This window comes from Abramis brama, assembly GCF_963993115.1.
Source record: "Abramis brama genome assembly, chromosome: 18".
Lineage (NCBI taxonomy): Eukaryota > Metazoa > Chordata > Actinopteri > Cypriniformes > Leuciscidae > Abramis > Abramis brama.
In genome coordinates, this window is record NC_139980.1 from 15,227,798 (window position 1) to 15,251,490 (window position 23,693).

At 37.4% G+C, this 23,693-nt stretch overlaps 2 protein-coding genes and 1 long non-coding RNA gene across 12 annotated transcripts in view; 1 reads left to right on the forward strand and 2 right to left on the reverse strand.

The window, feature by feature from the left end:
* Nucleotides 1-239: 239 nt before the first annotated feature.
* Nucleotides 240-4,439, forward strand: LOC311069098. Its single transcript, XR_014603476.1, has 2 exons — nucleotides 240-427; nucleotides 505-4,439. It is a non-coding gene; the product is annotated as an uncharacterized lncRNA (long non-coding RNA).
* Nucleotides 4,440-7,801: 3,362 nt separating this feature from the next.
* scrn2 (secernin 2) lies at nucleotides 7,802-14,351 on the reverse strand. The gene is made up of 9 exons (XM_084090287.1): nucleotides 14,219-14,351; nucleotides 12,647-12,809; nucleotides 12,299-12,480; nucleotides 12,004-12,203; nucleotides 10,730-10,945; nucleotides 10,179-10,344; nucleotides 9,363-9,531; nucleotides 8,314-8,476; nucleotides 7,802-8,235 (listed from the first exon to the last, which is right to left on the reverse strand). Exons 2-8 carry the CDS (start codon nucleotides 12,806-12,808, stop codon nucleotides 8,324-8,326), a joined length of 1,248 nt encoding a protein of 415 aa, XP_083946413.1. The 5' UTR covers nucleotide 12,809; nucleotides 14,219-14,351; the 3' UTR covers nucleotides 7,802-8,235; nucleotides 8,314-8,323.
* A 1,137-nt stretch (nucleotides 14,352-15,488) lies between these two features.
* suco (SUN domain containing ossification factor) overlaps nucleotides 15,489-23,693 on the reverse strand; it is a 51,197-nt gene continuing 42,992 nt past the window's right edge. For 8 of the 10 annotated variants that reach the window (XM_084090604.1, XM_084090603.1, XM_084090600.1 and 5 more), the window contains 5 exons: nucleotides 22,880-22,984; nucleotides 22,626-22,774; nucleotides 21,671-21,762; nucleotides 20,168-20,223; nucleotides 15,489-18,163 (listed from right to left, as the gene is read on the reverse strand). In XM_084090604.1, the coding sequence (XP_083946730.1) occupies nucleotides 17,720-18,163; nucleotides 20,168-20,223; nucleotides 21,671-21,762; nucleotides 22,626-22,774; nucleotides 22,880-22,984 (846 nt within the window). In that variant the 3' untranslated portion in view covers nucleotides 15,489-17,719. The remainder of the gene's footprint in view (nucleotides 18,164-20,167; nucleotides 20,224-21,670; nucleotides 21,763-22,625; nucleotides 22,775-22,879; nucleotides 22,985-23,693) is intronic. The other 2 variants (XM_084090598.1, XM_084090596.1) reach the window with 2 other exon arrangements.

Genomic DNA, 23,693 nt, shown 5'->3' on the forward strand with positions numbered 1-23,693 from the left:
ACTTGATTTTTATACTCTTTTTTTCAGAGTACTTACATTTTAATTATGTATTGATATATATAGAAAGTTTTAACAAATGTGGATCTTTTATTTTTATATAGTCCTACCTACCCTGCCTTTAAGTGTACACACCGTACACTTTCATAAGTGTCACACCTGCCAGCCAAAGTGCCCATGATAGCCACCGGAGGGCTTATATAGGCCTATACACACACAAACATTAACTAACTGTAGTGAAGTTGTGTGACGTCAGTACAATTTGGTAGGTGGCCAATGAGCATTCGCCCATTGGGGCATATAAACCGTTCATTCATGCCTCCTGGTGTGTGTCATGGTTGAAAGCCCGCCCCTTCCTGTCGCAACTATGGATTGAGTGTGCCGTTGGGTGGCTGAGGGTTTGTGCGCGTGGGTGGCTGCTTACTCCCAGGTAGGCTTGGTACCATCTTGGGGCGTAGTGGGAAGTTTTATTTTTGTCCTGACTTGGGTTGTGACAATTTGTTTCAGTACGGTGTGCCTTCAGGGCTTCCATCGGTGTGGCATTGCAGCTTAACTGATCGGAACACCACCTGTTGCAATCAACAAGGCTGTTACATGATTCTCTTACGGTATATGTTGAAGTGTAACGATCGTATTCTCTGGTAGGTAAACTGGGATAGTACTTTATTGTATTATCAGGTGGGTAACTGGTCGATAACTTTGTTAGTCGTAACCCTTGTTTATTGTTTTGAAGATCTTCACGGATGCTAAAGTGGGTTAAGTGAGCAGTCGCATTAAACAGCGCGCGCGCTCTCTCTCTCCGCCACTCGCTCTTTAAAGCCACGCTGCTGCTTTCTACACACCATTACATTTAAGTCAAACATGTTTATGCGGGCTTGAAAGATTATTATTTTTTTTGTTATTTGATTCTGAGTGATTGTGTTTGCTTGGAATTATTTTTAGGTGTAATGTTATTACTGTTAACGCTGTATTTGGTGTAAGTTTCTGCCGCGGTCACAGTAGATCTGTTTGTTTCTCTTGAATGTGAATGTGTTTTTCCTTTAATGTGAATGTGAGTGTTTAGAGTATTTATATTTTGGGATGCATTGTAAATTGTTTATTTTCTTGTTGGTTTCCGTCATGTTAGAGTCAACAAATTGACTTTGAATGTTTCTGTTTTCTTTGTTTATTTAAATTTAGTTTGATTATCTATTTTTCTTTTTTTCTTTAGGAGCTGAGGACTTCCAGGAGCGGGCTGGTTGTCGGTTTCACCGCAGGTTTTGCTTCACTAAGAGTGTTATTGCAGTTTCATTGCCGTGTCACTACCATTGGTTATTTGCAGTGAATTTGGTGGGTGTACGTTGGGTTGGCGTGCTTCTTATGGTAGACCTGCTGCCAGCACACTAGCCTGCTCCTGACCGGAAGCCTCAGCCCCTGTGAAAGTTTATTGTGAATCTTGTGATGGTTTATTGTGAATCTTGTGAGGGTTTATTGTGAATCTTGTGAGGGTTTATTGTGAACCTTGAAGGTTTAATTTTGTCGCTTTGTCCAATTCAATCATGACCCATGTGAACTACTGATTTTAAATTATTGATCAACTTTTAGCTTTAAATAAACATTTTTGCACGGAAGCCCATGCCTCTTGCCTTTTCTAGGTGGAACGTATTTGTGTGCTTTATTTGGGTTGTTTTCCCCGTTAACCTGGGGTGGCGTAGTCGCTAAAATTGAGCCACTTGCTTCATGTGGCGCAGTCGGCAGGATCCACAGGATTTTTTGGCAGAGGCGTGGGACCGTATAGTAGTTTGTTTTGTAATTGTGTTTTTTTCTTTTTTTTTTCTCTTTTGTAGGAATAAAGCAGCAGCGTGTGCTCTGGAGACGGTAGTTTCTGGTTTGACTCCCTTCGGTGACGTCCCTTGGGGTTGGGTATAAAATATATATATTTTATAATAATGGAGGGAGAATTACAGGAACTTAAAGAGCTGGTGGCTCAACTTCGAGCTGATAACGAGAGATTGCGACGGGAGGGGGCGTCTGAGTTGCAGGGGGCTAGTGTTGCTGGACCTAGCACCTCTGCCACAGGCCTTTCCTCCATACCTCCACCATTGACTGGTACTAGGAGGTGCCCAAGTTAGTGCATATAGCCGTCAAGGCAGAGAACTTGTGTATCACTCGTTTCTCGTTGTATAGCCGTTATGGCAAGAGCACTTGTAACCAGTGTTTCTCGTTGTATAGCCGTTATGGCAAGAGCACTTGTAATCAGTGTTTCTTATTATGTAGCCGTCAAGGCAGAGAACTTGTGTATCACTCGTTTCTCGTTGTATAGCCGTTATGGCAAGAGCACTCGTAATCAGTGTTTCTTATTATGTAGCCGTCAAGGCAGAGAACTTGTGTATCACTCGTTTCTCGTTGTATAGCCGTTATGGCAAGAGCACTTGTAACCAGTGTTTCTTGTTGTATAGCCGTTATGGCAAGAGCACTTGTAATCAGTGTTTCTCATTATGTAGCCGTCAAGGCAGAGAACTTGTGTATCACTCGTTTCTCGTTGTATAGCCGTTATGGCAAGAGCACTCGTAATCAGTGTTTCTTATTATGTAGCCGTCAAGGCAGAGAACTTGTGTATCACTCGTTTCTCGTTGTATAGCCGTTATGGCAAGAGCACTCGTAATCAGTGTTTTTCATTATGTAGCCGTCAAGGCAGAGAACTTGTGTATCTCGTTGTAGAGCCGTCATGGCAATAGCACTTGTAACCAGTGTTTCTTATTGTGTAGCCGTCAAGGCAGAGAACTTGTGTATCACTCGTTTCTCGGTGTGCAGCCGTCATGGCAGAGAACTTGTGTGCCACTTGTTTCTTGGTATGAGTGTCAGTTAGTCTGAATGATTTGAGTATGATGACGCCGATCCATTGTTCTCTGTATTCTCAGATTTTAGGTGCGGTGAAGCATATCCATTGCCTTTTTGTAAATGATTTTAAGTGTTGTCGCTATGGTGGTTTGTTTAATTTTGTCTCTACCTACTTTAGGCCCTGGAGTTGAGTGGCAAGGGTTTGCTTATCGTCGGGGCGACGACACAAAAGTAAGGGGTAGAATGTAGTGAAGTTGTGTGACGTCAGTACAATTTGGTAGGTGGCCAATGAGCATTCGCCCATTGGGGCATATAAACCGTTCATTCATGCCTCCTGGTGTGTGTCATGGTTGAAAGCCCGCCCCTTCCTGTCGCAACTATGGATTGAGTGTGCCGTTGGGTGGCTGAGGGTTTGTGCGCGTGGGTGGCTGCTTACTCCCAGGTAGGCTTGGTACCATCTTGGGGCGTAGTGGGAAGTTTTATTTTTGTCCTGACTTGGGTTGTGACAATTTGTTTCAGTACGGTGTGCCTTCAGGGCTTCCATCGGTGTGGCATTGCAGCTTAACTGATCGGAACACCACCTGTTGCAATCAACAAGGCTGTTACATGATTCTCTTACGGTATATGTTGAAGTGTAACGATCGTATTCTCTGGTAGGTAAACTGGGATAGTACTTTATTGTATTATCAGGTGGGTAACTGGTCGATAACTTTGTTAGTCGTAACCCTTGTTTATTGTTTTGAAGATCTTCACGGATGCTAAAGTGGGTTAAGTGAGCAGTCGCATTAAACAGCGCGCGCGCTCTCTCTCTCCGCCACTCGCTCTTTAAAGCCACGCTGCTGCTTTCTACACACCATTACATTTAAGTCAAACATGTTTATGCGGGCTTGAAAGATTATTATTTTTTTTGTTATTTGATTCTGAGTGATTGTGTTTGCTTGGAATTATTTTTAGGTGTAATGTTATTACTGTTAACGCTGTATTTGGTGTAAGTTTCTGCCGCGGTCACAGTAGATCTGTTTGTTTCTCTTGAATGTGAATGTGTTTTTCCTTTAATGTGAATGTGAGTGTTTAGAGTATTTATATTTTGGGATGCATTGTAAATTGTTTATTTTCTTGTTGGTTTCCGTCATGTTAGAGTCAACAAATTGACTTTGAATGTTTCTGTTTTCTTTGTTTATTTAAATTTAGTTTGATTATCTATTTTTCTTTTTTTCTTTAGGAGCTGAGGACTTCCAGGAGCGGGCTGGTTGTCGGTTTCACCGCAGGTTTTGCTTCACTAAGAGTGTTATTGCAGTTTCATTGCCGTGTCACTACCATTGGTTATTTGCAGTGAATTTGGTGGGTGTACGTTGGGTTGGCGTGCTTCTTATGGTAGACCTGCTGCCAGCACACTAGCCTGCTCCTGACCGGAAGCCTCAGCCCCTGTGAAAGTTTATTGTGAATCTTGTGATGGTTTATTGTGAATCTTGTGAGGGTTTATTGTGAATCTTGTGAGGGTTTATTGTGAACCTTGAAGGTTTAATTTTGTCGCTTTGTCCAATTCAATCATGACCCATGTGAACTACTGATTTTAAATTATTGATCAACTTTTAGCTTTAAATAAACATTTTTGCACGGAAGCCCATGCCTCTTGCCTTTTCTAGGTGGAACGTATTTGTGTGCTTTATTTGGGTTGTTTTCCCCGTTAACCTGGGGTGGCGTAGTCGCTAAAATTGAGCCACTTGCTACATAACCAATGACATACAGGTTGATGTAATCACACTAAAATGAGTCCAGGCAAAGGTTTATGGAAATGGAAAAGGTCTAGGGAGAAGTGCTATCACAGCACTTCTGCTGGCAGGAGTGACATTAAGTACATGTACACTTTTAAAAAAGTAATGTCAAACTAAGAGTTTTACTTTAAAGTACATTATGTTTTACAAATATTTTTGTTGTGCTTTGAAGTACACTTAATTTGATCTGTTGTAGCCTACATGTTATTCAATATTAAATATAAAAGTTAATATTTTCTTTAATGTACAAAATTGCAACTTCATGTTTCATTGCATTACATAAGTTTAAATAGATTATATTAAAATATATTTTAGTTGACCATAAATGCACAGTAAATATCAGTACATTCAGCAGTGCACTTTAACCATATTTCAAAGACAATACAAGTAATTATGAAATGGATTACATTACAAATAAAGATGGACTTCAGTCAAACAAAGGACTGTTTAATATACATTTAAAATATGCATAAACATGCAATTAAGTCTGAAACCATTACATTCTTGCACTTAAGTATATTTTTTATAGGTTTATTTTCAATAATATGTACTCTTCTTTTTAAAGCATGCTAAAGTGTACTTTCTCACAAGGACAAGTAAAATAAAAGACAATATCTATCTAAACTTTTTTTAGTTGTACTAAATCAAGTCAGTTGATGGAGAAAATGGAATGGAGAAAAAAAAACACAAGCCTAAAACAGCAATGGTACATTACCGTATAACTGAAAAGTTGTCCTCAATCTGTGTGGAGCCTGAATATTGCAGTCACAAAAATACTACAACGCTTAATCCGTGTGCAGTCCTGAACTGGGGTTGAGAGAATGTTCCTTTGCAATCACACTTTTGGCTGCTCTTTTAGGAACTCACGTTGAGCTACAAGTTAACCATGATAGTCTGTTAGTCACTAATTAAGTTCACCTGTGTTTCATTTAGCTCCCTTTGTTTGCCTGTGTATATATAGCACTCAGTTTATTCAGTTCTTTGTCTTGCATTGCACAATGTGTTCTCCAGTGTAGATTCGCTTCATTGTTTTGTGTTTATTAAAAGAAGTTCTGCTATAGATTCCTCTCCTCTTCATTTGGTAACTCAACTGTGACTCATTAATTCTCAGTTAATGTTCAGTTACACGTGAATTTCATGCTTGACATCACTTCTTATAGCAGATATTCATCTCACATAAGTTGTTATTTTTCAAGAAACCATTTCTACAGACTCTGTCCCAAACCTGACAAGCCTATTTCACATGGAATTGGACTGTTATTTAATTGTCTTTGAAGGCATAAGTAAACATTTCTGAGGGAATGATTATTCTATGGCACTGAAGTTAAAATCCCCTTTTAGTAGATTGAATGCAGGTAAGGTGGGACACTTTTTGTTAAACGTGTAATTTAGATACAGAACCTAGATGTTTATGTCTTTTTTTATTACTTTTGTTAACTTTAAGGTCCGACTTTAATATTTCATTTTGAATACAGTTGATATGTGTTATTTTCAAGGTATATACAAATAAACATTTTGAGATCATGCACTCCAGACAAATTTCTTTTCAGGTAATGTGACCCATCCCTAATTTATCAAAAATGATCCTGGATCTTAAAAACACATGATTTATTAACACATCACACAAACATATTCCACAGCATATTTAACAGACCCAAAAGCACATACACTCACCTAAAGGATTATTAGGAACACCATACTAATACTGTGTTTGACCCCCTTTCGCCTTCAGAACTGCCTTAATTCTATGTGGCATTGATTCAACAAGGTGCTGAAAGCATTCTTTAGAAATGTTGGCCCATATTGATAGGATAGCATCTTGCAGTTGATGGAGATTTGTGGGATGCACATCCAGGGCACGAAGCTCCCGTTCCACCACATCCCAAAGATGCTCTATTTGGTTGAGATCTGGTGACTGTGGGGGCCATTTTAGTACAGTGAACTCATTGTCATGTTCAAGAAACCAATTTGAAATGATTCGAGCTTTGTGACATGGTGCATTATCCTGCTGGAAGTAGCCATCAGAGGATGGGTACATGGTGGTCATAAAGGGATGGACATGGTCAGAAACAATGCTCAGGTAGGCCGTGGCATTTAAACGATGCCCAATTGGCACTAAGGGGCCTAAAGTGTGCCAAGAAAACATCCCCCACACCATTACACCACCACCACCAGCCTGCACAGTGGTAACAAGGCATGATGGATCCATGTTCTCATTCTGTTTACGCCAAATTCTGACTCTACCATCTGAATGTCTCAACAGAAATCGAGACTCATCAGACCAGGCAACATTTTTCCAGTCTTCAACTGTCCAATTTTGGTGAGCTCGTGCAAATTGTAGCCTCTTTTTCCTATTTGTAGTGGAGATGAGTGGTACCCGATGGGGTCTTCTGCTGTTGTAGCCCATCCGCCTCAAGGTTGTGCGTGTTGTGGCTTCACAAATGCTTTGCTGCATACCTCGGTTGTAACGAGTGGTTATTTCAGTCAAAGTTGCTCTTCTATCAGCTTGAATCAGTCGGCCCATTCTCCTCTGACCTCTAGCATCAACAAGGCATTTTCGCCCACAGGACTGCCATATACTGGATGTTTTTCCCTTTTCACACCATTCTTTGTAAACCCTAGAAATGGTTGTGCGTGAAAATCCCAGTAACTGAGCAGATTGTGAAATACTCAGACCGGCCCGTCTGGCACCAACAACCATGCCACGCTCAAAATTGCTTAAATCACCTTTCTTTCCCATTCTGACATGTAGGCCAGTGCGTGACTTTCTCCTTTCCCACAAAACATTATTTTGTGTTGCAAATATAACATTATTTTTAATCTACTAATTCATGATATGTCTAATAATGTCTTAAAATATAATTATCTGTCTACCAAGCTTTCATAATGTATGTAATATTAAGAAGTTTTATTTATTTATCTCTTTTCCATAGCTCAAGGCTGCATTACATAGTACATTACAAATACAACTGAACGCACATATATCACAAAAGGCCACATGCATCCACATTATCGAAAATACATATCAAACACATATGTTTTTTGCTGGGTCTTGAAAGAAGATATAAAAGAAATGTTATGGGGAGGGTTTTAGATGTGCAGGAACTTGAGTAGGAGTACAAAGGGCAAATAAGCACACAATGGGCAACTTATATATTTACAGATGTCCTCTCCAGAAACCTCTTCAGTAATAATAAAGATGCCAGACGTTTTGAATCATTGATATTTTATTGTGTTTCTCCTCAGAGGGTCAGTCTGGTAGCTGAGCCCGTCTCTTACAGGAATGAGAAGTGTTTCACTAACATCTCGTCTTCTCTCACACATCTACCCACAGCACATACACACCTTAGTAGACTATCACAAACTGGTTAATGTGATGCGTATATGACCGCCCTTTGTGACAATTACACATGATTATGGTGATCCACTCACATGAACATCTAGTGTGTTTTTTAAGTTACAGTTAGTGTGGCATGGACGTCACAATTAGTTTGGCATGGCATCAGGGGAACTAGGAGAGCAGGATTTGAGCAGGCAGGAACCTGTGCGCTCTGGACTGTCTCTCTCTCTCTCCACACATCTCTCTCTCTCTCTCTCTCTCTCCAGGCAGATCAGCAAGCACTAGTGACATTCACAACGATAACTGCAAAACAGCCACAAGTTAGAGGCAATATCAGACACAAGAAGACTCTGGTCAGATGTGTGACAATTGTCTGTTTACCTGCTCTGTCTCACTGGTAGAATTTGATCTCGGCATCCACGCAGTCGAAGAACAGATCCCCGAGCTCCTGGCCCTGTATCTCCCCCTTAAGCATGGCCTCGATTTCCTCAAGACACTGAGACTCCAGGTATCTCATAGTCTCCTGTAGAGAGACTCCAGCATCCTGACACACACACACATTTTTATATCATTATGCAGACTTTCCATAGACATGATTTTTGAAAAGTTTTATTCAAACTGAGCAAAAATATGGCAAAAATATAAAAATAAATCAATTTGATATTTATATATAACAGTATAGTTTCATATATTTTCATATATGATAATATGGTGATAATATCATATATTCATACATTATAGAAATATGATTATAAAACAAAGCATTTGAATATCATCTTATTCAGACGATTTAAACAAATAAATAAACGCTCCTCAAAAGCCTCTAATTTTCTAGTATGGATAATCAAGTTAGCCTATGTTGTGTCAGTCCAGTAAGTGTTCATCTTAAAATATTACTAACAATGTAACATGTATTCTTACATTTACTTTCAAAAAAATTATTATAGATTCCACAGCAAAAAAAACACGACCATCATGAAACACGGCCTGAAGGGGGACATTTTTACAATTGTACTAAAAGGCCTTTTACTTGCTACAAAAGTATGAACTATCAATCAATAGGCATGTAGTAGATTGTGTACAACAGGTTTTTCAGCAAAGTTTTGATCATGTTGATTATTTAGAGCCCTTCGAAAATTTCTTTCCTCTGTTGAACACAAAAATAGATATTTTGAAGAATGTCAGTAACCAAACAGTTGATGGATGCCATTGACTTCCATTCTATATATTAAAAAAATATTAAATTTGGATACCAACATTCTTTAAAATATCTTCTTTTGTGTTCAGCAGAAGAAAAAAATTCCTACAGGTTCGGAACAGTGTGTAAATGATGACTTTCTGGGTGAACTAACCCTTTAAATGTTCAAAAGCGCAATAAACAAACCAAAAAGCATTTTAGCAAGAATTGTTTGTTTCTTTCTCAGACTTACAGGACTGGTCAGTGCCGTCTGGTGGGCTTTGTACAGCTCGTGTTTCCGGTCCACCTGGTGCTGGAATCGAGGCTGTGTCCTGACAGGATCGTCTGGGCCGTACTGCGGAGACATCACCATGTTGACGGTCCTCATGCTCTCCGTGAAGATAAAAGGCTTGAATACAGATCTGCAAGAGAAGGAGAAGTGTGATGCGTCCACTAGAGGTCTTCAGAGGTCCACTTGGATCCAACAACCTGAGGGACCCGAGTGGGTTCGGGTCCAAAACTTCAGATCTGATATTAGCAGATATTTAGATATTTAAAATAAATGTGCTTTTATTTGACCAAACAGACACGAGAAGATTCAAATTATTTTAAATATGCCAAATTTCCACTATTCGTTCCGGCTATATTACAATTTTTAATACATATTAAATAATTCGAAATGATGTACTGTTGCCTGATCGATTACAGAAAACCATCTAAATGCAGTTGATGCCAAAAATAATCAACTAAATCAAATGAACCCAAATTAAACTGTATATTTTCTTGTTTTTCCTCAAACAAAACAATTTGCGAAAATCCACGGAAAACGTATCCTTCTACGTTTTTGACAAGCATAAAGTATTGGCTACATGGGTTAATCTGGCAACATGGGTTAAAAACGTAGCTAACGTAGAAGTTACGAAGAAGGATCGGAGAATGAATTGGGTTTAATTTTATCGGGTTTGTCTCGGGTTTTTAAAATTTATATATGCATGTCTAGTTCGGGTAAGAACTAAGAAGTGACTCAGGTCGAATCGGGTCGGGTACAGATTTTAGGACCCGTCCACACCTGGAGGGGTCGGGTGTAGCAGTGAGGAAGTGAACGCAGGGCACGTCTGGGTTGCGCGGGAGGATGGACACCATGCTGCCTGTGGTACGGAAGCCCTCCGAGTCCATACAGATCCCGCTGGCCTTGTCCCTCAGGATGCTCATCATCACCTCTGCCGTCACAGAGCCTGTACAGAGCGACAGGGGGCGCTTATTATGCTCTAAAACAAACATTCTCTCAAATACGGTAGTACTTGTCGCATCGTTCAATATAAACGCTACATAATTCATACATACACCACAAATACACTGTATAATAAAACATTATAAATGAATAGAAATTGAAAAGAAGTCAAAATAGTATAATGAAATCAGGCATAATACAATTTTGTTTTGTCCATGCCTTCCACTAATAATTGCTAAAAAAAAGAAATACAGTGACTGTAAATGCAGTGTACAACAGTAGATGGCGGTATTCAACACATGCACAAACTCTTCAAAATACCAAACGAACACTTGAACAGCATTCAGGTTTTCCTCCTCAGTCCCAATGCCAGGGGAAAGCAAACGTACCGTCGTGCTGCTGGAGCAGGGCTGTGCCGCCCGTGTAGCGCTGCTTGGCCATTTCCATTCTGGCGGGGGGGTTGTCAGGACTGAAGACAGCGCTGAAGCTGAACTCCCCCTCACCGCTCCACCAGCCCTGAGCCTGGGCCGCACCGCGCAGATCCGGATGCTCCGCTGAGATCTCTGTGCCTATCGTCAGCTGGTTAGAGATGTTCTTCACTCCCTCTGGCAAAACAAATCACATCCCGTTTATTTTTAGAGACGGATTATTTAGATAGAAGACTTTTCATAGAGATTTATCATCCTGATGTATAATTCCAAAAAACAGTGGGATGCAAAAGTCTAAGGCCACATTGGAAATCTGGGATTCAAAATCTAATACAGCCTGTAATTTAAGATTGTGAAAATGTTAAAACAAAGGAACATTACTAATCAAATATATTACTAAATTTATATTAATTATTTTTCATTTATATTAATAATATTTAGAATTTTTTAAGATATTGGAACAAATCCAATAATTCCAAATTAATAAAAACCCATTAATACCCAACAAAACAGTCTGTAAATCTAAATACCAATTCAAATGCAAAAACAAAAACAAAAACAAACATTGGGGAAAAAAATTGGAGCCTAAAAGTTTGTGTAATAAATTCCATGTTGAATCAAATTAAATATTTATTTTTAAAGCTACTTTTTGTAATGTCTATTTGATGCTTTTCTCATTTAACACAATAATGACTTTAAATTATCTTATGGGGGGATTATTATAAATATAAATATTTTAAAATATAAAAAAAATACTATAAAATATACTATACTAAATATATACAATATACATATAAAATAAAAATATTTAAAATATTTATTTAAAAAAGAAAATCTATTTATATCTGTTATATTTATATAATCAACTAAATCAAATAAACTGATTCATTAATTAATTTATATATATACACACATGTACATGTATTTATGTACATTTACAAACACTGAATACACATACATATTTATACATACAATATAAATATTAATTAATCAGTTAATTTGATTTAGTTAAGCATATTAATATAACAGATATATACGTTTTTTTTTTAAAGTACATATTAACATTTATTACCTTTTTATTTAACCTTTTATTACAATATCAACTTTTAATTAATATTATAATTACTTATAATCAGTCTTGACTTTCAGCCAGAATAAAACGTAAATGTTTTTCATTTTTAGAGCTCGTCAAACACATCGAGTGAGAAAAACAAACCGTATAAAAACACATTCACCTGTGACTTTCTGCGCAGCCCACAGTTTCCCAGCAGTCTCTAGCACCCAGGCTTCTAGTCGGTCCACTAGTAAGAAGGTGTTGTGGTAACTAAAGGGTTCTGCAGTTTCCCTACAGCCTCCGCCCTGACCGTACTGCTCCAGCAGACCTGTGATCACATTCAGAGCGGCCCATGCACTCTCGCCACGCTCCAGACCCAGCCTGAACACACACAACATACAACATACACATATAAAAATCTGGTCAATCAATTTTAAGGCTAGAAAACTAGAAGATAAAAGATGTTTGGGGCTCACCGAACCAGGTCCATTCCCAGCAGAGCTTCTTCTGGATTCACAGGCTCCTTGGTCCAGACCGCCTCGTTCCCAATACACACCCCGTGTTCATTAGCCCCCATCTCAGCCCCCCAGAGCCAGGCCGGTCTGCTCAGCACAACTGCATGAGTGTGCTCTGCTTGAGGGATGGAAACGTATGTGCACTATATGGAAAAGAGAATCACCTGTACATCATCTATTGTTTGATTTTGTTCAGTACATCATCACATCACATTTGCTTGCTGCAAATGGTGAAATATTCACAAAGGGTTTTAAACCAAATATTATGCATTTTTGATGAAATGTAATTAACTTGAAAAGTCAATTCACCTCCAGTGTAGAGCCAGGAGCGTGTGAGGACGCAGGGTAATACACCACCTCCTGCACCTCATCTCTCGGCCGGTCAGAGTTCTTACCAAATATCACGTAATCTTCTTTTGAACCCGGAGGCAGAGATACAAAACAGTCACATGACCGCGGCGGTTCAGCCATCCTGTATCAAATCAATAAGTGGATCAATGCAGTGGATGAGATACAAATGGCAACAACATACCCATATGCAATGGAAAGATGATGGAAAATGGACTGTTACATTTTGGCATACACAGGCTTAGGCTTATAGTTTGTTAGTCAAAAAAAGCTAAAAAGAAAATTGGACAAGAATAATAATAATAATTCGAATTAAATATTCTGTAACACTTTACAACAAGGTTCATTAGTTCATGTATTAACTAACATGAACTAACCATGAGCAATACATTTGTTACAGTATTAGTTAATCTTTGTTAACGTTAGTTAATAAAAATACAGCTGTTCGTTGTAGTTCACAGTGTATTAACTAATGTTAACAAGATTTTAATAAAGTATTAGTAAATGTTGAAATTAACATTAACAAAGAGTAATAAATGCTGTATACGTGCAGCGCATTATTAGTTAATGTTAACTAATGTAGTTAACTAACGAACCTTATTGTAAAGTGTTACCAAATATTCAATAACACAATTTATTTGAATGCATTCATAAAACATGAAAAATATTTACATTATTTGGGATAGTGACATATTTTGCAATATTTCAATATTTATTACTTAAACATTGCAAAAATATTCCAAATATCAAACTGTAATTGTAATATATTCCATTCAGACACAATGATAAACCGTTTCACTAACAGAAACAGAATTTATTTTAAACATTTGATTTAGGATAAATGATTTTGAATGGTAAAAATCCATGTTGAATTTGATTACGCAGGCTTGAGATCAAGGGTCATTTTCACTGGGTTCTTCAAGTGACCACTGCGCATTGAGAAACTCTCAAAGTGTGTGGTTCGTTGTTGGCTTGATAATACTAATACTACTACTACTACTACTACTACTAATACATTTATGCAATACATAAAACCAAATATTCAAAGAAGTACACATCTGAAAATTCAAAACTGAAATGTATACATGAGAAAGCAGGGATGAGCAATCATATGATGTTTCGTGTATGAATGTAAAGCTTGTGCAGAAGTAGTGAGTGATTGAAGAAGAGTCCTGCACTGATAGAGGAGTGCTGAGGAAGGATTACTGTAGTGCTGCTGCTGGACAGAGATATATACGGCTTATCGCCTGACCTCCATTTCACAGACTCCTCAGCTCCGATCTTCAGTTGCACAACAGTCAAAAGCTGCATTTAAGCACTCATAAGAGCAGAATGTAGTGTTTTATAGGAGATGATTTTAATATCTGATAGACTAATGGCCTGTGTCTCTGATAATGGACCATCTATATGAATATCTAAGTCGTGCATCAAAAGTAACGCGTGACATTCACGTGCATGCTTTAACTGAGTTTTAGTAGTGCTACTCTAATTGTCTAGCACACGTTCGAGAGTATTTGATGAAGTTATTATTACCTTAATAAGCTCCAGTTCGGTCAGCGAGCCTGTGAGAGGCAGGGCTGAGACGGATCAACCTGCTAATGCTGCTGCTGCGGCAACACACTTCAAAATAAAAGCCCCTTTCAACGCTTCGACTCGTACATTAATAAGCTTGATCTGTGATAGGCAGGGCTGAGAATGATCAATCTGCTACTGCAGAGACTTCAAAATAAAAGTCATCTGACTCGTTAAAAATGTACACATTAACCAGAAATGTTGCAACAGCGAAGTGTTTTGAAGAAAACACTATAAGGACACGTAATTCACATAATAAATAACAAATAATCCAGCTCAACAGAACTATTTTGTATGGACATGGCTTATACATACATATATACAGAATATATTCTTTAAAAATATATTACAACTACTACAGACCAAGAATTTAACATTTTCTTTTGTTTCTAAAAAATAAAAATCTAACTTAAATAATATCCACTTAATTAAAATATTCGAAATATTGATCTTTTTCCTGGCAACTTTAGCTCTTAGGAAATGTGGATAAAAATCAAGTGCAAATTTCATTGTATATCTTGGCACAGCATAGGCTACGTTATTTCTAAGAAATAATTTACAAAACTATTTATAGATGTTATCCAGTAAATGCAACTATTAGTAGATATATTCATACTGTTGGTGATAAATGTACTTTTTTTGTAACACATCATTTAAAGGTATTGAACATTCATTTTTTGTTGCCCTTTTCTTTTTGGACTGATTTTAAAATAGACATGACAAAAAAAATTAAATAAACAAAACTCTTAATTTGGAACCTCTTGACATTTTACTTTGTTTTCAAAACCCATATTTTTCTGAAAAACAAAATTACATTATTAATTATACATTTTTCATTATTTTGGCAAAGTTCTATATTCACAAAACAAAAAACTAACGCAAATTAAATCCCCATATATTACCTTTTGCAATATTTTGCCGATTTCACAATACAAGATCACAAAACAAAGCTTATAAAAACAATTTTTTTAAAAGCTTTTCAAATTCATGTAACTGCCCTAATAATACACTTTTTATCCCAGTATTTTTGTTTTTAACATTTATGTTCATTTTATATTTTAGTTGTTATTATCCGTTTTAACATACTCTGAACTGCACCACAACGTCTTATATTTGCCTTGTACTTGTATGTAATTGAACTAAAAGACTCAAGATGTGGGCAAGTTGTGTCACTGGGCCACTGTTTTATGGACGGATTAATAAACACAGTAATAAAACCAAACACACTGAATAAAGACAGCAAAGTGTTTTATTTATAAATTCACAGTTTCTAATGGCACTACACCGATGTAGTTACAGTTGAAAAAAAAGAAAAAAAAAATCAAATACTGTGCAGTTCGTTCTCACAGACTATGAGATTTCATTTGGGCGCCACCTAGCGGACGTTTAAATAAATCAGGCATTAGCCACTAGAGGGCGCCATACTAAGAAAAGCCTGGTTCGAAAAAGCACTTGTACAAGGTGTGGAGTAAAAAAAGAAAGAAAAGAAGAACAAGGCATGTGGAGTTCTCCAAAGTGCACAGGAGAGACACACGCTTGGGGTCTCTACTCACTGGGATACTGAAACAATTCAGCTCAAAATACTCATCAACATACACACTGGTTGAGAAAAACATCCATACATAAACACAAAATCCACAAGCATATATCAATTAGCATTCAAAAATAAGGAGAAAGGTAGTAAAAGGTTTCAAAGTGGAACACGTGTCATGAAAATCACACAGAGATGGTCCATCGTACGTCATCCCAATCTTTCCCTTTTATTGAAATCGTGACGTGAATTCACATTCTCCTAAACCCCACAGTTTGATAAAAGGTCAATGATGGGATCATCTGCATGAAACAAAAACAATCACAATCTTAGACACCACATAAAGCACACAAGTGTGACACAGAGAAACTCCAATGGGAAGTCAAATGGTCTCTTGGGTGCATTAAAACAACTATGAAAGCAGCAAACACACACATACATACATAGAAAGTGTGAAAAGAGGGAGTGTGTGAGTAGAGAGGACGCTGGACACACATACAGATCATCTTTACATGTACATGACAAGCAGGACAGACCAGAGGGTTGCTTTGCTGGACATGCATTATATTCGTGTAAATATGAGAACTTGGGCATTCTTATGATTCACCTGGAATCCAGAAACTCAAAGCTCATCCGAACAGATCCAGCGGGAAAGAGCGAATCACAGCCAGATGGGTCAAACAGATGTCATGTACGACATCTCCATGATCACATTATGAGCATTAAAACGGATATATGTGATATTTAATTTGATTTCAGAATTGATTTAGATGGAAAATAAATTCATAAATCAAATAAACTTTACAAAATTATTTAAGTCATAATCGATCAGAGTCCAGCTTTCTCAAAAGAAAAGGGAAAAAAAAAACTCTGGAGAACAGGAAGATGTTGTCCGTACCACTTGTGTGTATCTGTAATAAATCTTGAGAGCTCTAACATGGAGGTTGGAGGGGCCACTGCAATATGTATGTCGATATATGTCACATGACCGTAATCTCATAGAGCCTGGGTCACATTTAAATAAATAAATACATAAATAATTACCGCAAAAAAATAACAGAATGTCCCCTACAAACTTCCTTGTACATATAAAGTATGTGAACAAAAAAAATTATAATAATTTCTGCATGTGTCTTTTATGACGGCTCTACTGAACATGAAGAAAATGAGCTGTAAACGTACTTGAAAAAGCTGGATACTGAGCATGAGACGCTGTCTGTGTGTGTGTGTGTGTGTGTGTGTGTGTGTGTGAGAGAGAGAGAGAGTGTTCAGGCCCAGCCTGAACTCGTTGGTCACACTAGATGGTGAGAGAAACAGGCCATAATTTGGCTCTAAAAGAAGAAATGAAAACAGAATTAACAATGACTGGATCTGTTCTTCATTCGGCTCTGTTCACTGGATTGAAGCCCTGTGCTTTGTGACATCACTGGTCCCACAAACCAACCACAGACAACGACTGGTGCAGAGTCACGCACACTCACATGTACAAGAATTTCATTTCGAACGAAGGAGGAAAAGTGAGCAGAGCGTGAAAGGGACAGTGAAAGAGGTCATGTTAGTGTAAAGAAAGAGGTTGAACGATGCGGGGCTGCCGGCATTGACAGGTCACATGGTCACATGGTCACGGTGATGCAACGCCACATCTACGAGACATGAGACATGAGAACATCTCATGAGACATGAGAATATCAAGTCAAGACTCATTCATACTTGCGAATGTTTATCAGTCATAATATTCCCTAGAAGAATTAAAAAAAAAAAAAAACTTAAAGGGAATAACAAAAACAATCCTGAATGGATAAAAAAGGCACATAACCAAAGTTCTGTGAACCAGGATGTAGTGAAGATGGCGTCAGGATCGCCACTGACAATAAAATCTCAAAACGACGGTGAGATGGAATAAGAAAAGGAAAGATGTCGACGTGAAAAACTCAAACTCGTCCCGTTACAGCTGTCCTTCCAAACGTGTCCTTTCCCTTCATAAGTTCCTCCAGCGCCGGCATGACGGTCACAGGAAGGGGTGAGTTCAGCATCTCCTCCGGCTGCTGCTCCGCGTTCCTGGACCGCCGTCGTTTCAGAGACCTCTTCTCCATCTTGCTCTTGGTCAGCGGAGGCGCCCCGTTGCAGAGGACGGGCTCGAGTCCGTTCATCATAGGGGCGCAGCCGAAAGACTCCTCGGACAGCGTAGAAGCGGAGCTCTCCTCTGACGCACAGTCTCTGGATGAGGCGGCGGACGTGAAGCCGTTGCACGTCGACGGCAGCAAGCGAAGAGAAGGAGATGATTCGCTGTTGCACCTGGGCTCTCCGTTAACAGCTGGCACTGAGGGGACGAGCGTCTCCACTCGGTCCCCTGCTTTTGTCTTGCAGCGTTTCTTCTGAAAGACACAAAAATAGAGAGATGATTTGAAGTCTAAAGGATGCATTCAGAGAGGTATTTAAACACCTAAAGCCGCTGTAACCGTCTTTGTGCTGAGCGAGTTTGAACATGGATGAACACTTCAAGACACTAAGAATAGAAATCAAGAAACGACAGCACGGTAATACAATCACTATGACCATGTGATGATACTCATGAGGGCACAGAACACAAGGGATCATTTGTGGAGAAGTTAAGGCCTGTTAACACCAAGACAATAAACATCTTCATTTTTATGAACGGCTGGTAATATCTGTTCAGACCGACACAGAATTTTGCATGTCTTCAATGCAAAGCAGGTTTTTTTTGTTTTAATGTCACACTGCAACAAAAAACTGGACAACCAATGAGATCCAGACTTTTGGTTTCATGACCAGAGCCGCTACGATTTCATAAAACTACAACTTGTAGTTCTCATGAAATATATGAGATAAAATAATTTCCTAAGCAACAATGAAGAGAATTATCATTAAATAAAACCATTTAAAAAAAATTCTTAACTTGAAATAAATGTTAACTAAAAAAAATAAAAAAAATATTACCAAGGTAACATTTCTCATTTCCAGTAAATACAAGCAGTCTTCTTTTTTTTTTTGGCATCGGTCTGAACAGACATACAGTACAGAAAAAGAAAAAAAAACCCAGTAATATTGTGAAATATTATTACAACTTAAAATAATGGTTTTCTATTTGAATATATTTTCAAATATAATTTTAATTTTCAACATAATTTATCCAGTCTTCATTGTCACATGATCCTCCAGAAATCCTTCTAATATGATTTATGATCAATGTTGGAAACAGTTGTGCTGCTTAATTCTTTTTTATAACCTGCGATACTTTAAAAAGAACAGCATTTGTTCAAAACTGAAATCTTTTCTAACAATATAAATCTTCAGATTTTATCAATTGAACACATCCTTGTTGAATAAAAGTATTAATTTCTTTCCAAAAAAAAATAAAAAAATACTGACCCTAAACTTTTAAACAGTAGTGTATATCGTCACAAAAGGTTAATATTTTAAATAAAAGCTGTTTTTAAAAAAAAAACTTTTTATTCATTAACGAATCCTGAAAAAAGAGTCAGGTTATAACAAAAAAAAAAAAAAAAAAAAAAAAAACTGTCTCCAACACTGATAATAAATCAGCATATCAGAATGATTTCTGAAGTATCATTTGCCACTGAAGACTGGAGTAATGATGCTGAAAATTCAGCTTTTAATCACAGAAATAAATTATATTTTCAAGTATATTCAAATAGAAAACCATTATTTTAAACTGTAATAATATTTCAAAATATTACAATGCAGCCTTGGTGAGCATAATATACTTCTTTCAAAAACATTAAAATAGTAATGTTTCCTAACTTTGAATTTTCATGTAAAACATTAATGTTGGTGTAAACAGGCCTTTACTATCGGATCTGCCAGACCAGCCACACTAGAGCTCGTGTTTAGCTTTAGGGAACTAGTTAAACCTGGACTAGTGGCTCAGTGTGGTTATTGACTAAATGAACTGATGTCCAATGTCCAACTCAAAACGAACCAAGGCACGTCAGGTTCATGAAAATGTAATCAGTGCAATTACTGATGTTTATTGGACAATGTCATTGTTGTTTCATTTTTGTTTAGTAGAGTTTAGAACATTTTTGGTGTCAATCGAATGAGATTAGTCAAATGTAATCTGAATCAGAAAATGATTCCCATCCCTAATTCTCAGTCAGCAGAGAGACGGTTAACTTCACGGCCTGTCAGAGAGACTAACTGGAAAAAGCTGCGTTCCAAAGCACTCACTGCTCTTCACATTTACTGTAGGATTTCTTAAGAAACGTGATGTAATCATGGTTCTTACAGACTAAAAATACAACAGTAAAACTGGAGAAAACAAGAGCTGTGAGTGATTTTGAAACCCAGCTTCAGTGGGTACTGTCATGAACACACAGCGGCCGAAACGAACTCCATACCTTTTTCTCTGGAGAAAACCTTAGAGGTTCTACAATGTACAAGTCATCAGGACCTACTAAACAGGGGAGAGAGGGGGCAGGTTAACGGAATGGTATGGCAAACAATAACACAAGCATGACAGCACTTGCAAGTAGTAGCTCAAGTCATACACTTCAAAGCATTTCCTCGTTGTTCTTGATGGCTGAAACTGTTATTGAATTGTAATCCGCCCTGTCAAATCCTATTTCACTTGTTTCACCATCAACAAAGTCTGCATGTGGTAGCCATGGCTGCAGCATTAATCGTTTGCATAATGCTGTCATTTGGACACATTTAAAAGTCAAGTTTTGATTTGCATATCTGTATATACGATACTTAATAATCCACTAAATGAACCACATTTTCCTGTTGTTACTACTTGCAAATGTCCAACGTGTGCCAGCCAAAAGCATCATGTGCTAAAAATATCCAACCTCTGCCTTATGAACACAAACCAATGATGAGCTCACATGCTCCAACACACGCACACACACACGCTGCAGCAAAACGTGAGAGGAAAAATAGCAGGGACAAAAAGAAACAAGAAGGATAGGAAGGTTCTGGTGTTTAAAGTATGGTCCGGTTTATCTGGCAGTGTTTGCACAGTTTTTAAACGTAAACATCACATTAGTTTCTCTTAAATGTTCTTAATAAAGCTGTCATTTGATTACAGATTTTAATCAAATTAATTACAAAATGAAATTTTGCACATTGTAAATAGATATAAAGGCTATATGTACTGTATATACACACGTATAAAAATATATTATATATACATGTATATGTATATGTATATAAAAAAATATTCAATAAATATAATTATATATTTGTATTTATTATTACATAATACATTTCAATAGTTTTAAATATCTCTATGTTGGTATTTATCAATATGAGAAGATAATTTAATATTTTGAGACATAATACATTGACCTCCAATTTGTTCATTTTTTTCTCACTTTTTAAAAAAAATAATAAAATCGCACTAAATTAAAACTTTTAATCAACAGTCATAGTTTTTGGCTTGTAAAAGAAAATGTTTACTGCTTAAGGGACGTATCTGATCGGCCGCCTCTGGCGGGACCAAACATGAGGCATGACTGTGCTGACATTCAGTTACAAATCACACTGCGCTCCAGACACTGTGGAACTAGTGAGTGACACCTGGACTCAAAACTAGTTCAAGCTGTTAAGTGTTCGGTGTGGTATTTAATATAAAAGACGTGATTCTTCTGAGAGCGGCAGCCAAAATGAGAGCACACAAAGTAAGCCACATGTTAAGTGGGAAGGCGTGATGTTAATGGGCGTCATCTGGGATTCTCAAGCTGTGAGAAATGAACATGGTGGAATTGAGTCTGGCTGAAAAAGACAGAACCACAGCTGAGTGAAACAATGTGCGTTACATGAGAGAAGGGGAGGAGTAGAGAGAAAATAAAGAGTGCTCTGGCATCAGAACTCTCCTCAGCGTCAAAGGTGACTCTTACCTTCTGATGTAGGCAGCTGAAATGACTTAGAGCGAACGAGAGGGCAAGAAACTCTCCGTTTCAGACTCATATCATCATATGAGGAAAAACACCTGAGAATGAGAAATAGAAAAAAGATTCACAAAGGTCCACTATGCAAGTGCCCAAATATAGACGTGAACGATTGGCCAATGCATTGCAAGCATGCAGGGTTCCTCTGTCCATAATGTACATTACCGGTCCAAAACACTAATATTGTGAAATACATTAAAATAGAAAACTGTTACATTAAAGTAGAAAACTGTTATTTTAAATTGTAATAAAGTGTAATTCATTCCTGTGATTGAATTTTCAGCATAATTACTCCAGTCTTCAGTGTCACATGATCATTCAGAAATCATTCTATGCTGATTTGCTGCTCAAGAAACATTTATTATTATTTTCAATGTTGAAAACAGCTGTGCTACAGGGTTTTTTTTTTTTTCAGGATTCTTTAATGAACAAGAACAGCATTTATTTGAAAAATAAATCTTTTGTAACTTTAGAACTGTAATGAACCCTTGTTGCATAAAAGTATTTAATTATTTAAAAAAAACAATTATACCTGACGCAAAACTTTTAAATGGTAGTTTATGCTGACGCGTTATTGTGACATAGGGTTACCTTCAATCTTCTGCGCTATTAAACTAGATACGCTACTATTCATGGTGCCAGCTATAAATCTGTCAACAGTTTACTTTACTTTAACTAGCTTACTCAGCAAGAATTCTCCACTCTTGTCAAAAAAATAAAAATCATCTCAAAAACAAGTAATATCAGTTCGAATCAACTCATAAAAGCAGTTGACGTGAAAGAAAACTGACCACAGGAGACGACAGTAATGGCCTCTACAGAACTCCTTGCAGTAACACTGAATGCATTGTGCTCTTGCATTGCGTTATGTATTGCATTCGGACACATTTGGTGCGTGTTATACCTCTTAGGGCTGGGGTAGTGGTTGCTCATGGGAATGGCTGAGCTGGTGTTGTGATTGGGTGAGCTCCTGCAGCACTGCGTACAGAGCAGCAATCCCAGCGTCAGACACAGGATCAGAGATAACACCAAGTAACTCTGTCTGTCAGAAACCTGCAACACACAGTGTACAACAGGCTTTAAATATTGATATACATTACTGGGTGGGCCGTGATATGACTCATTAGATGGGGAAGGAATTATATAAGGTTTGTAGACCTCTCGCTGTAGCTGAGCAACGGTGGAAGAAAGGTTCAGCATGATCTTGGTGGCATTCTCCAGCTGGCTCTGCAACATCTGTATAGATTCGGTCTGTTTCTGGTCCTAAACACATACAGATGTAAACGGTTATCCACATGTTTTACATGTAAAAAATGCTATAATGGGGCCCAATTGTAATTCCAAATTGCGGGTCGCAAGATATCTGAACAAGTAAGTCACTTAAAAATGTATCAGCGGCATTTAACTAGGTGCAAAATATTAAACTAAGTGGCATTGTGAAACAAATCTCTTTTCTGAGACGGAAAGTGTCATAAATGTTTTGTTTTAATTTGAAACAGTTTTTAATCAGTCTTTTAATTTTTTCAATTAGTTGGATAAATAGAGAAAAAAAGAATCCATTAAATAAAAGCATAATCATATTTTGTGATCACATTTATTTATTTATTTTGGTCTTCTTTCCCATATTGACATACTAACTTTAGTTCAAAAGTTTGGGGTCAGAAAATAGATTTTATTTTAAAGAAATTAATACTTTTTATAACATTGATAATATTAATAAATGTTTCTTGAGCATCAAATCTGCATATTTGAATGATTTCTGAAGGATCATATGACACTGAATACTGGAGTAGTGATGCTAAAAAATTCAGCTTTCCATAACAGGAATAAATTACATTTTAAAATATATTAAAATAGAAAACAGTATTACTGGTTTTACTGTATTTCTGATCAAATAAATGCAGCCTTGGTCAACATAAGAGACTTATTTTAAAATCGTACAGACCCCAAATGTTTGGATGGTACTTTTCTA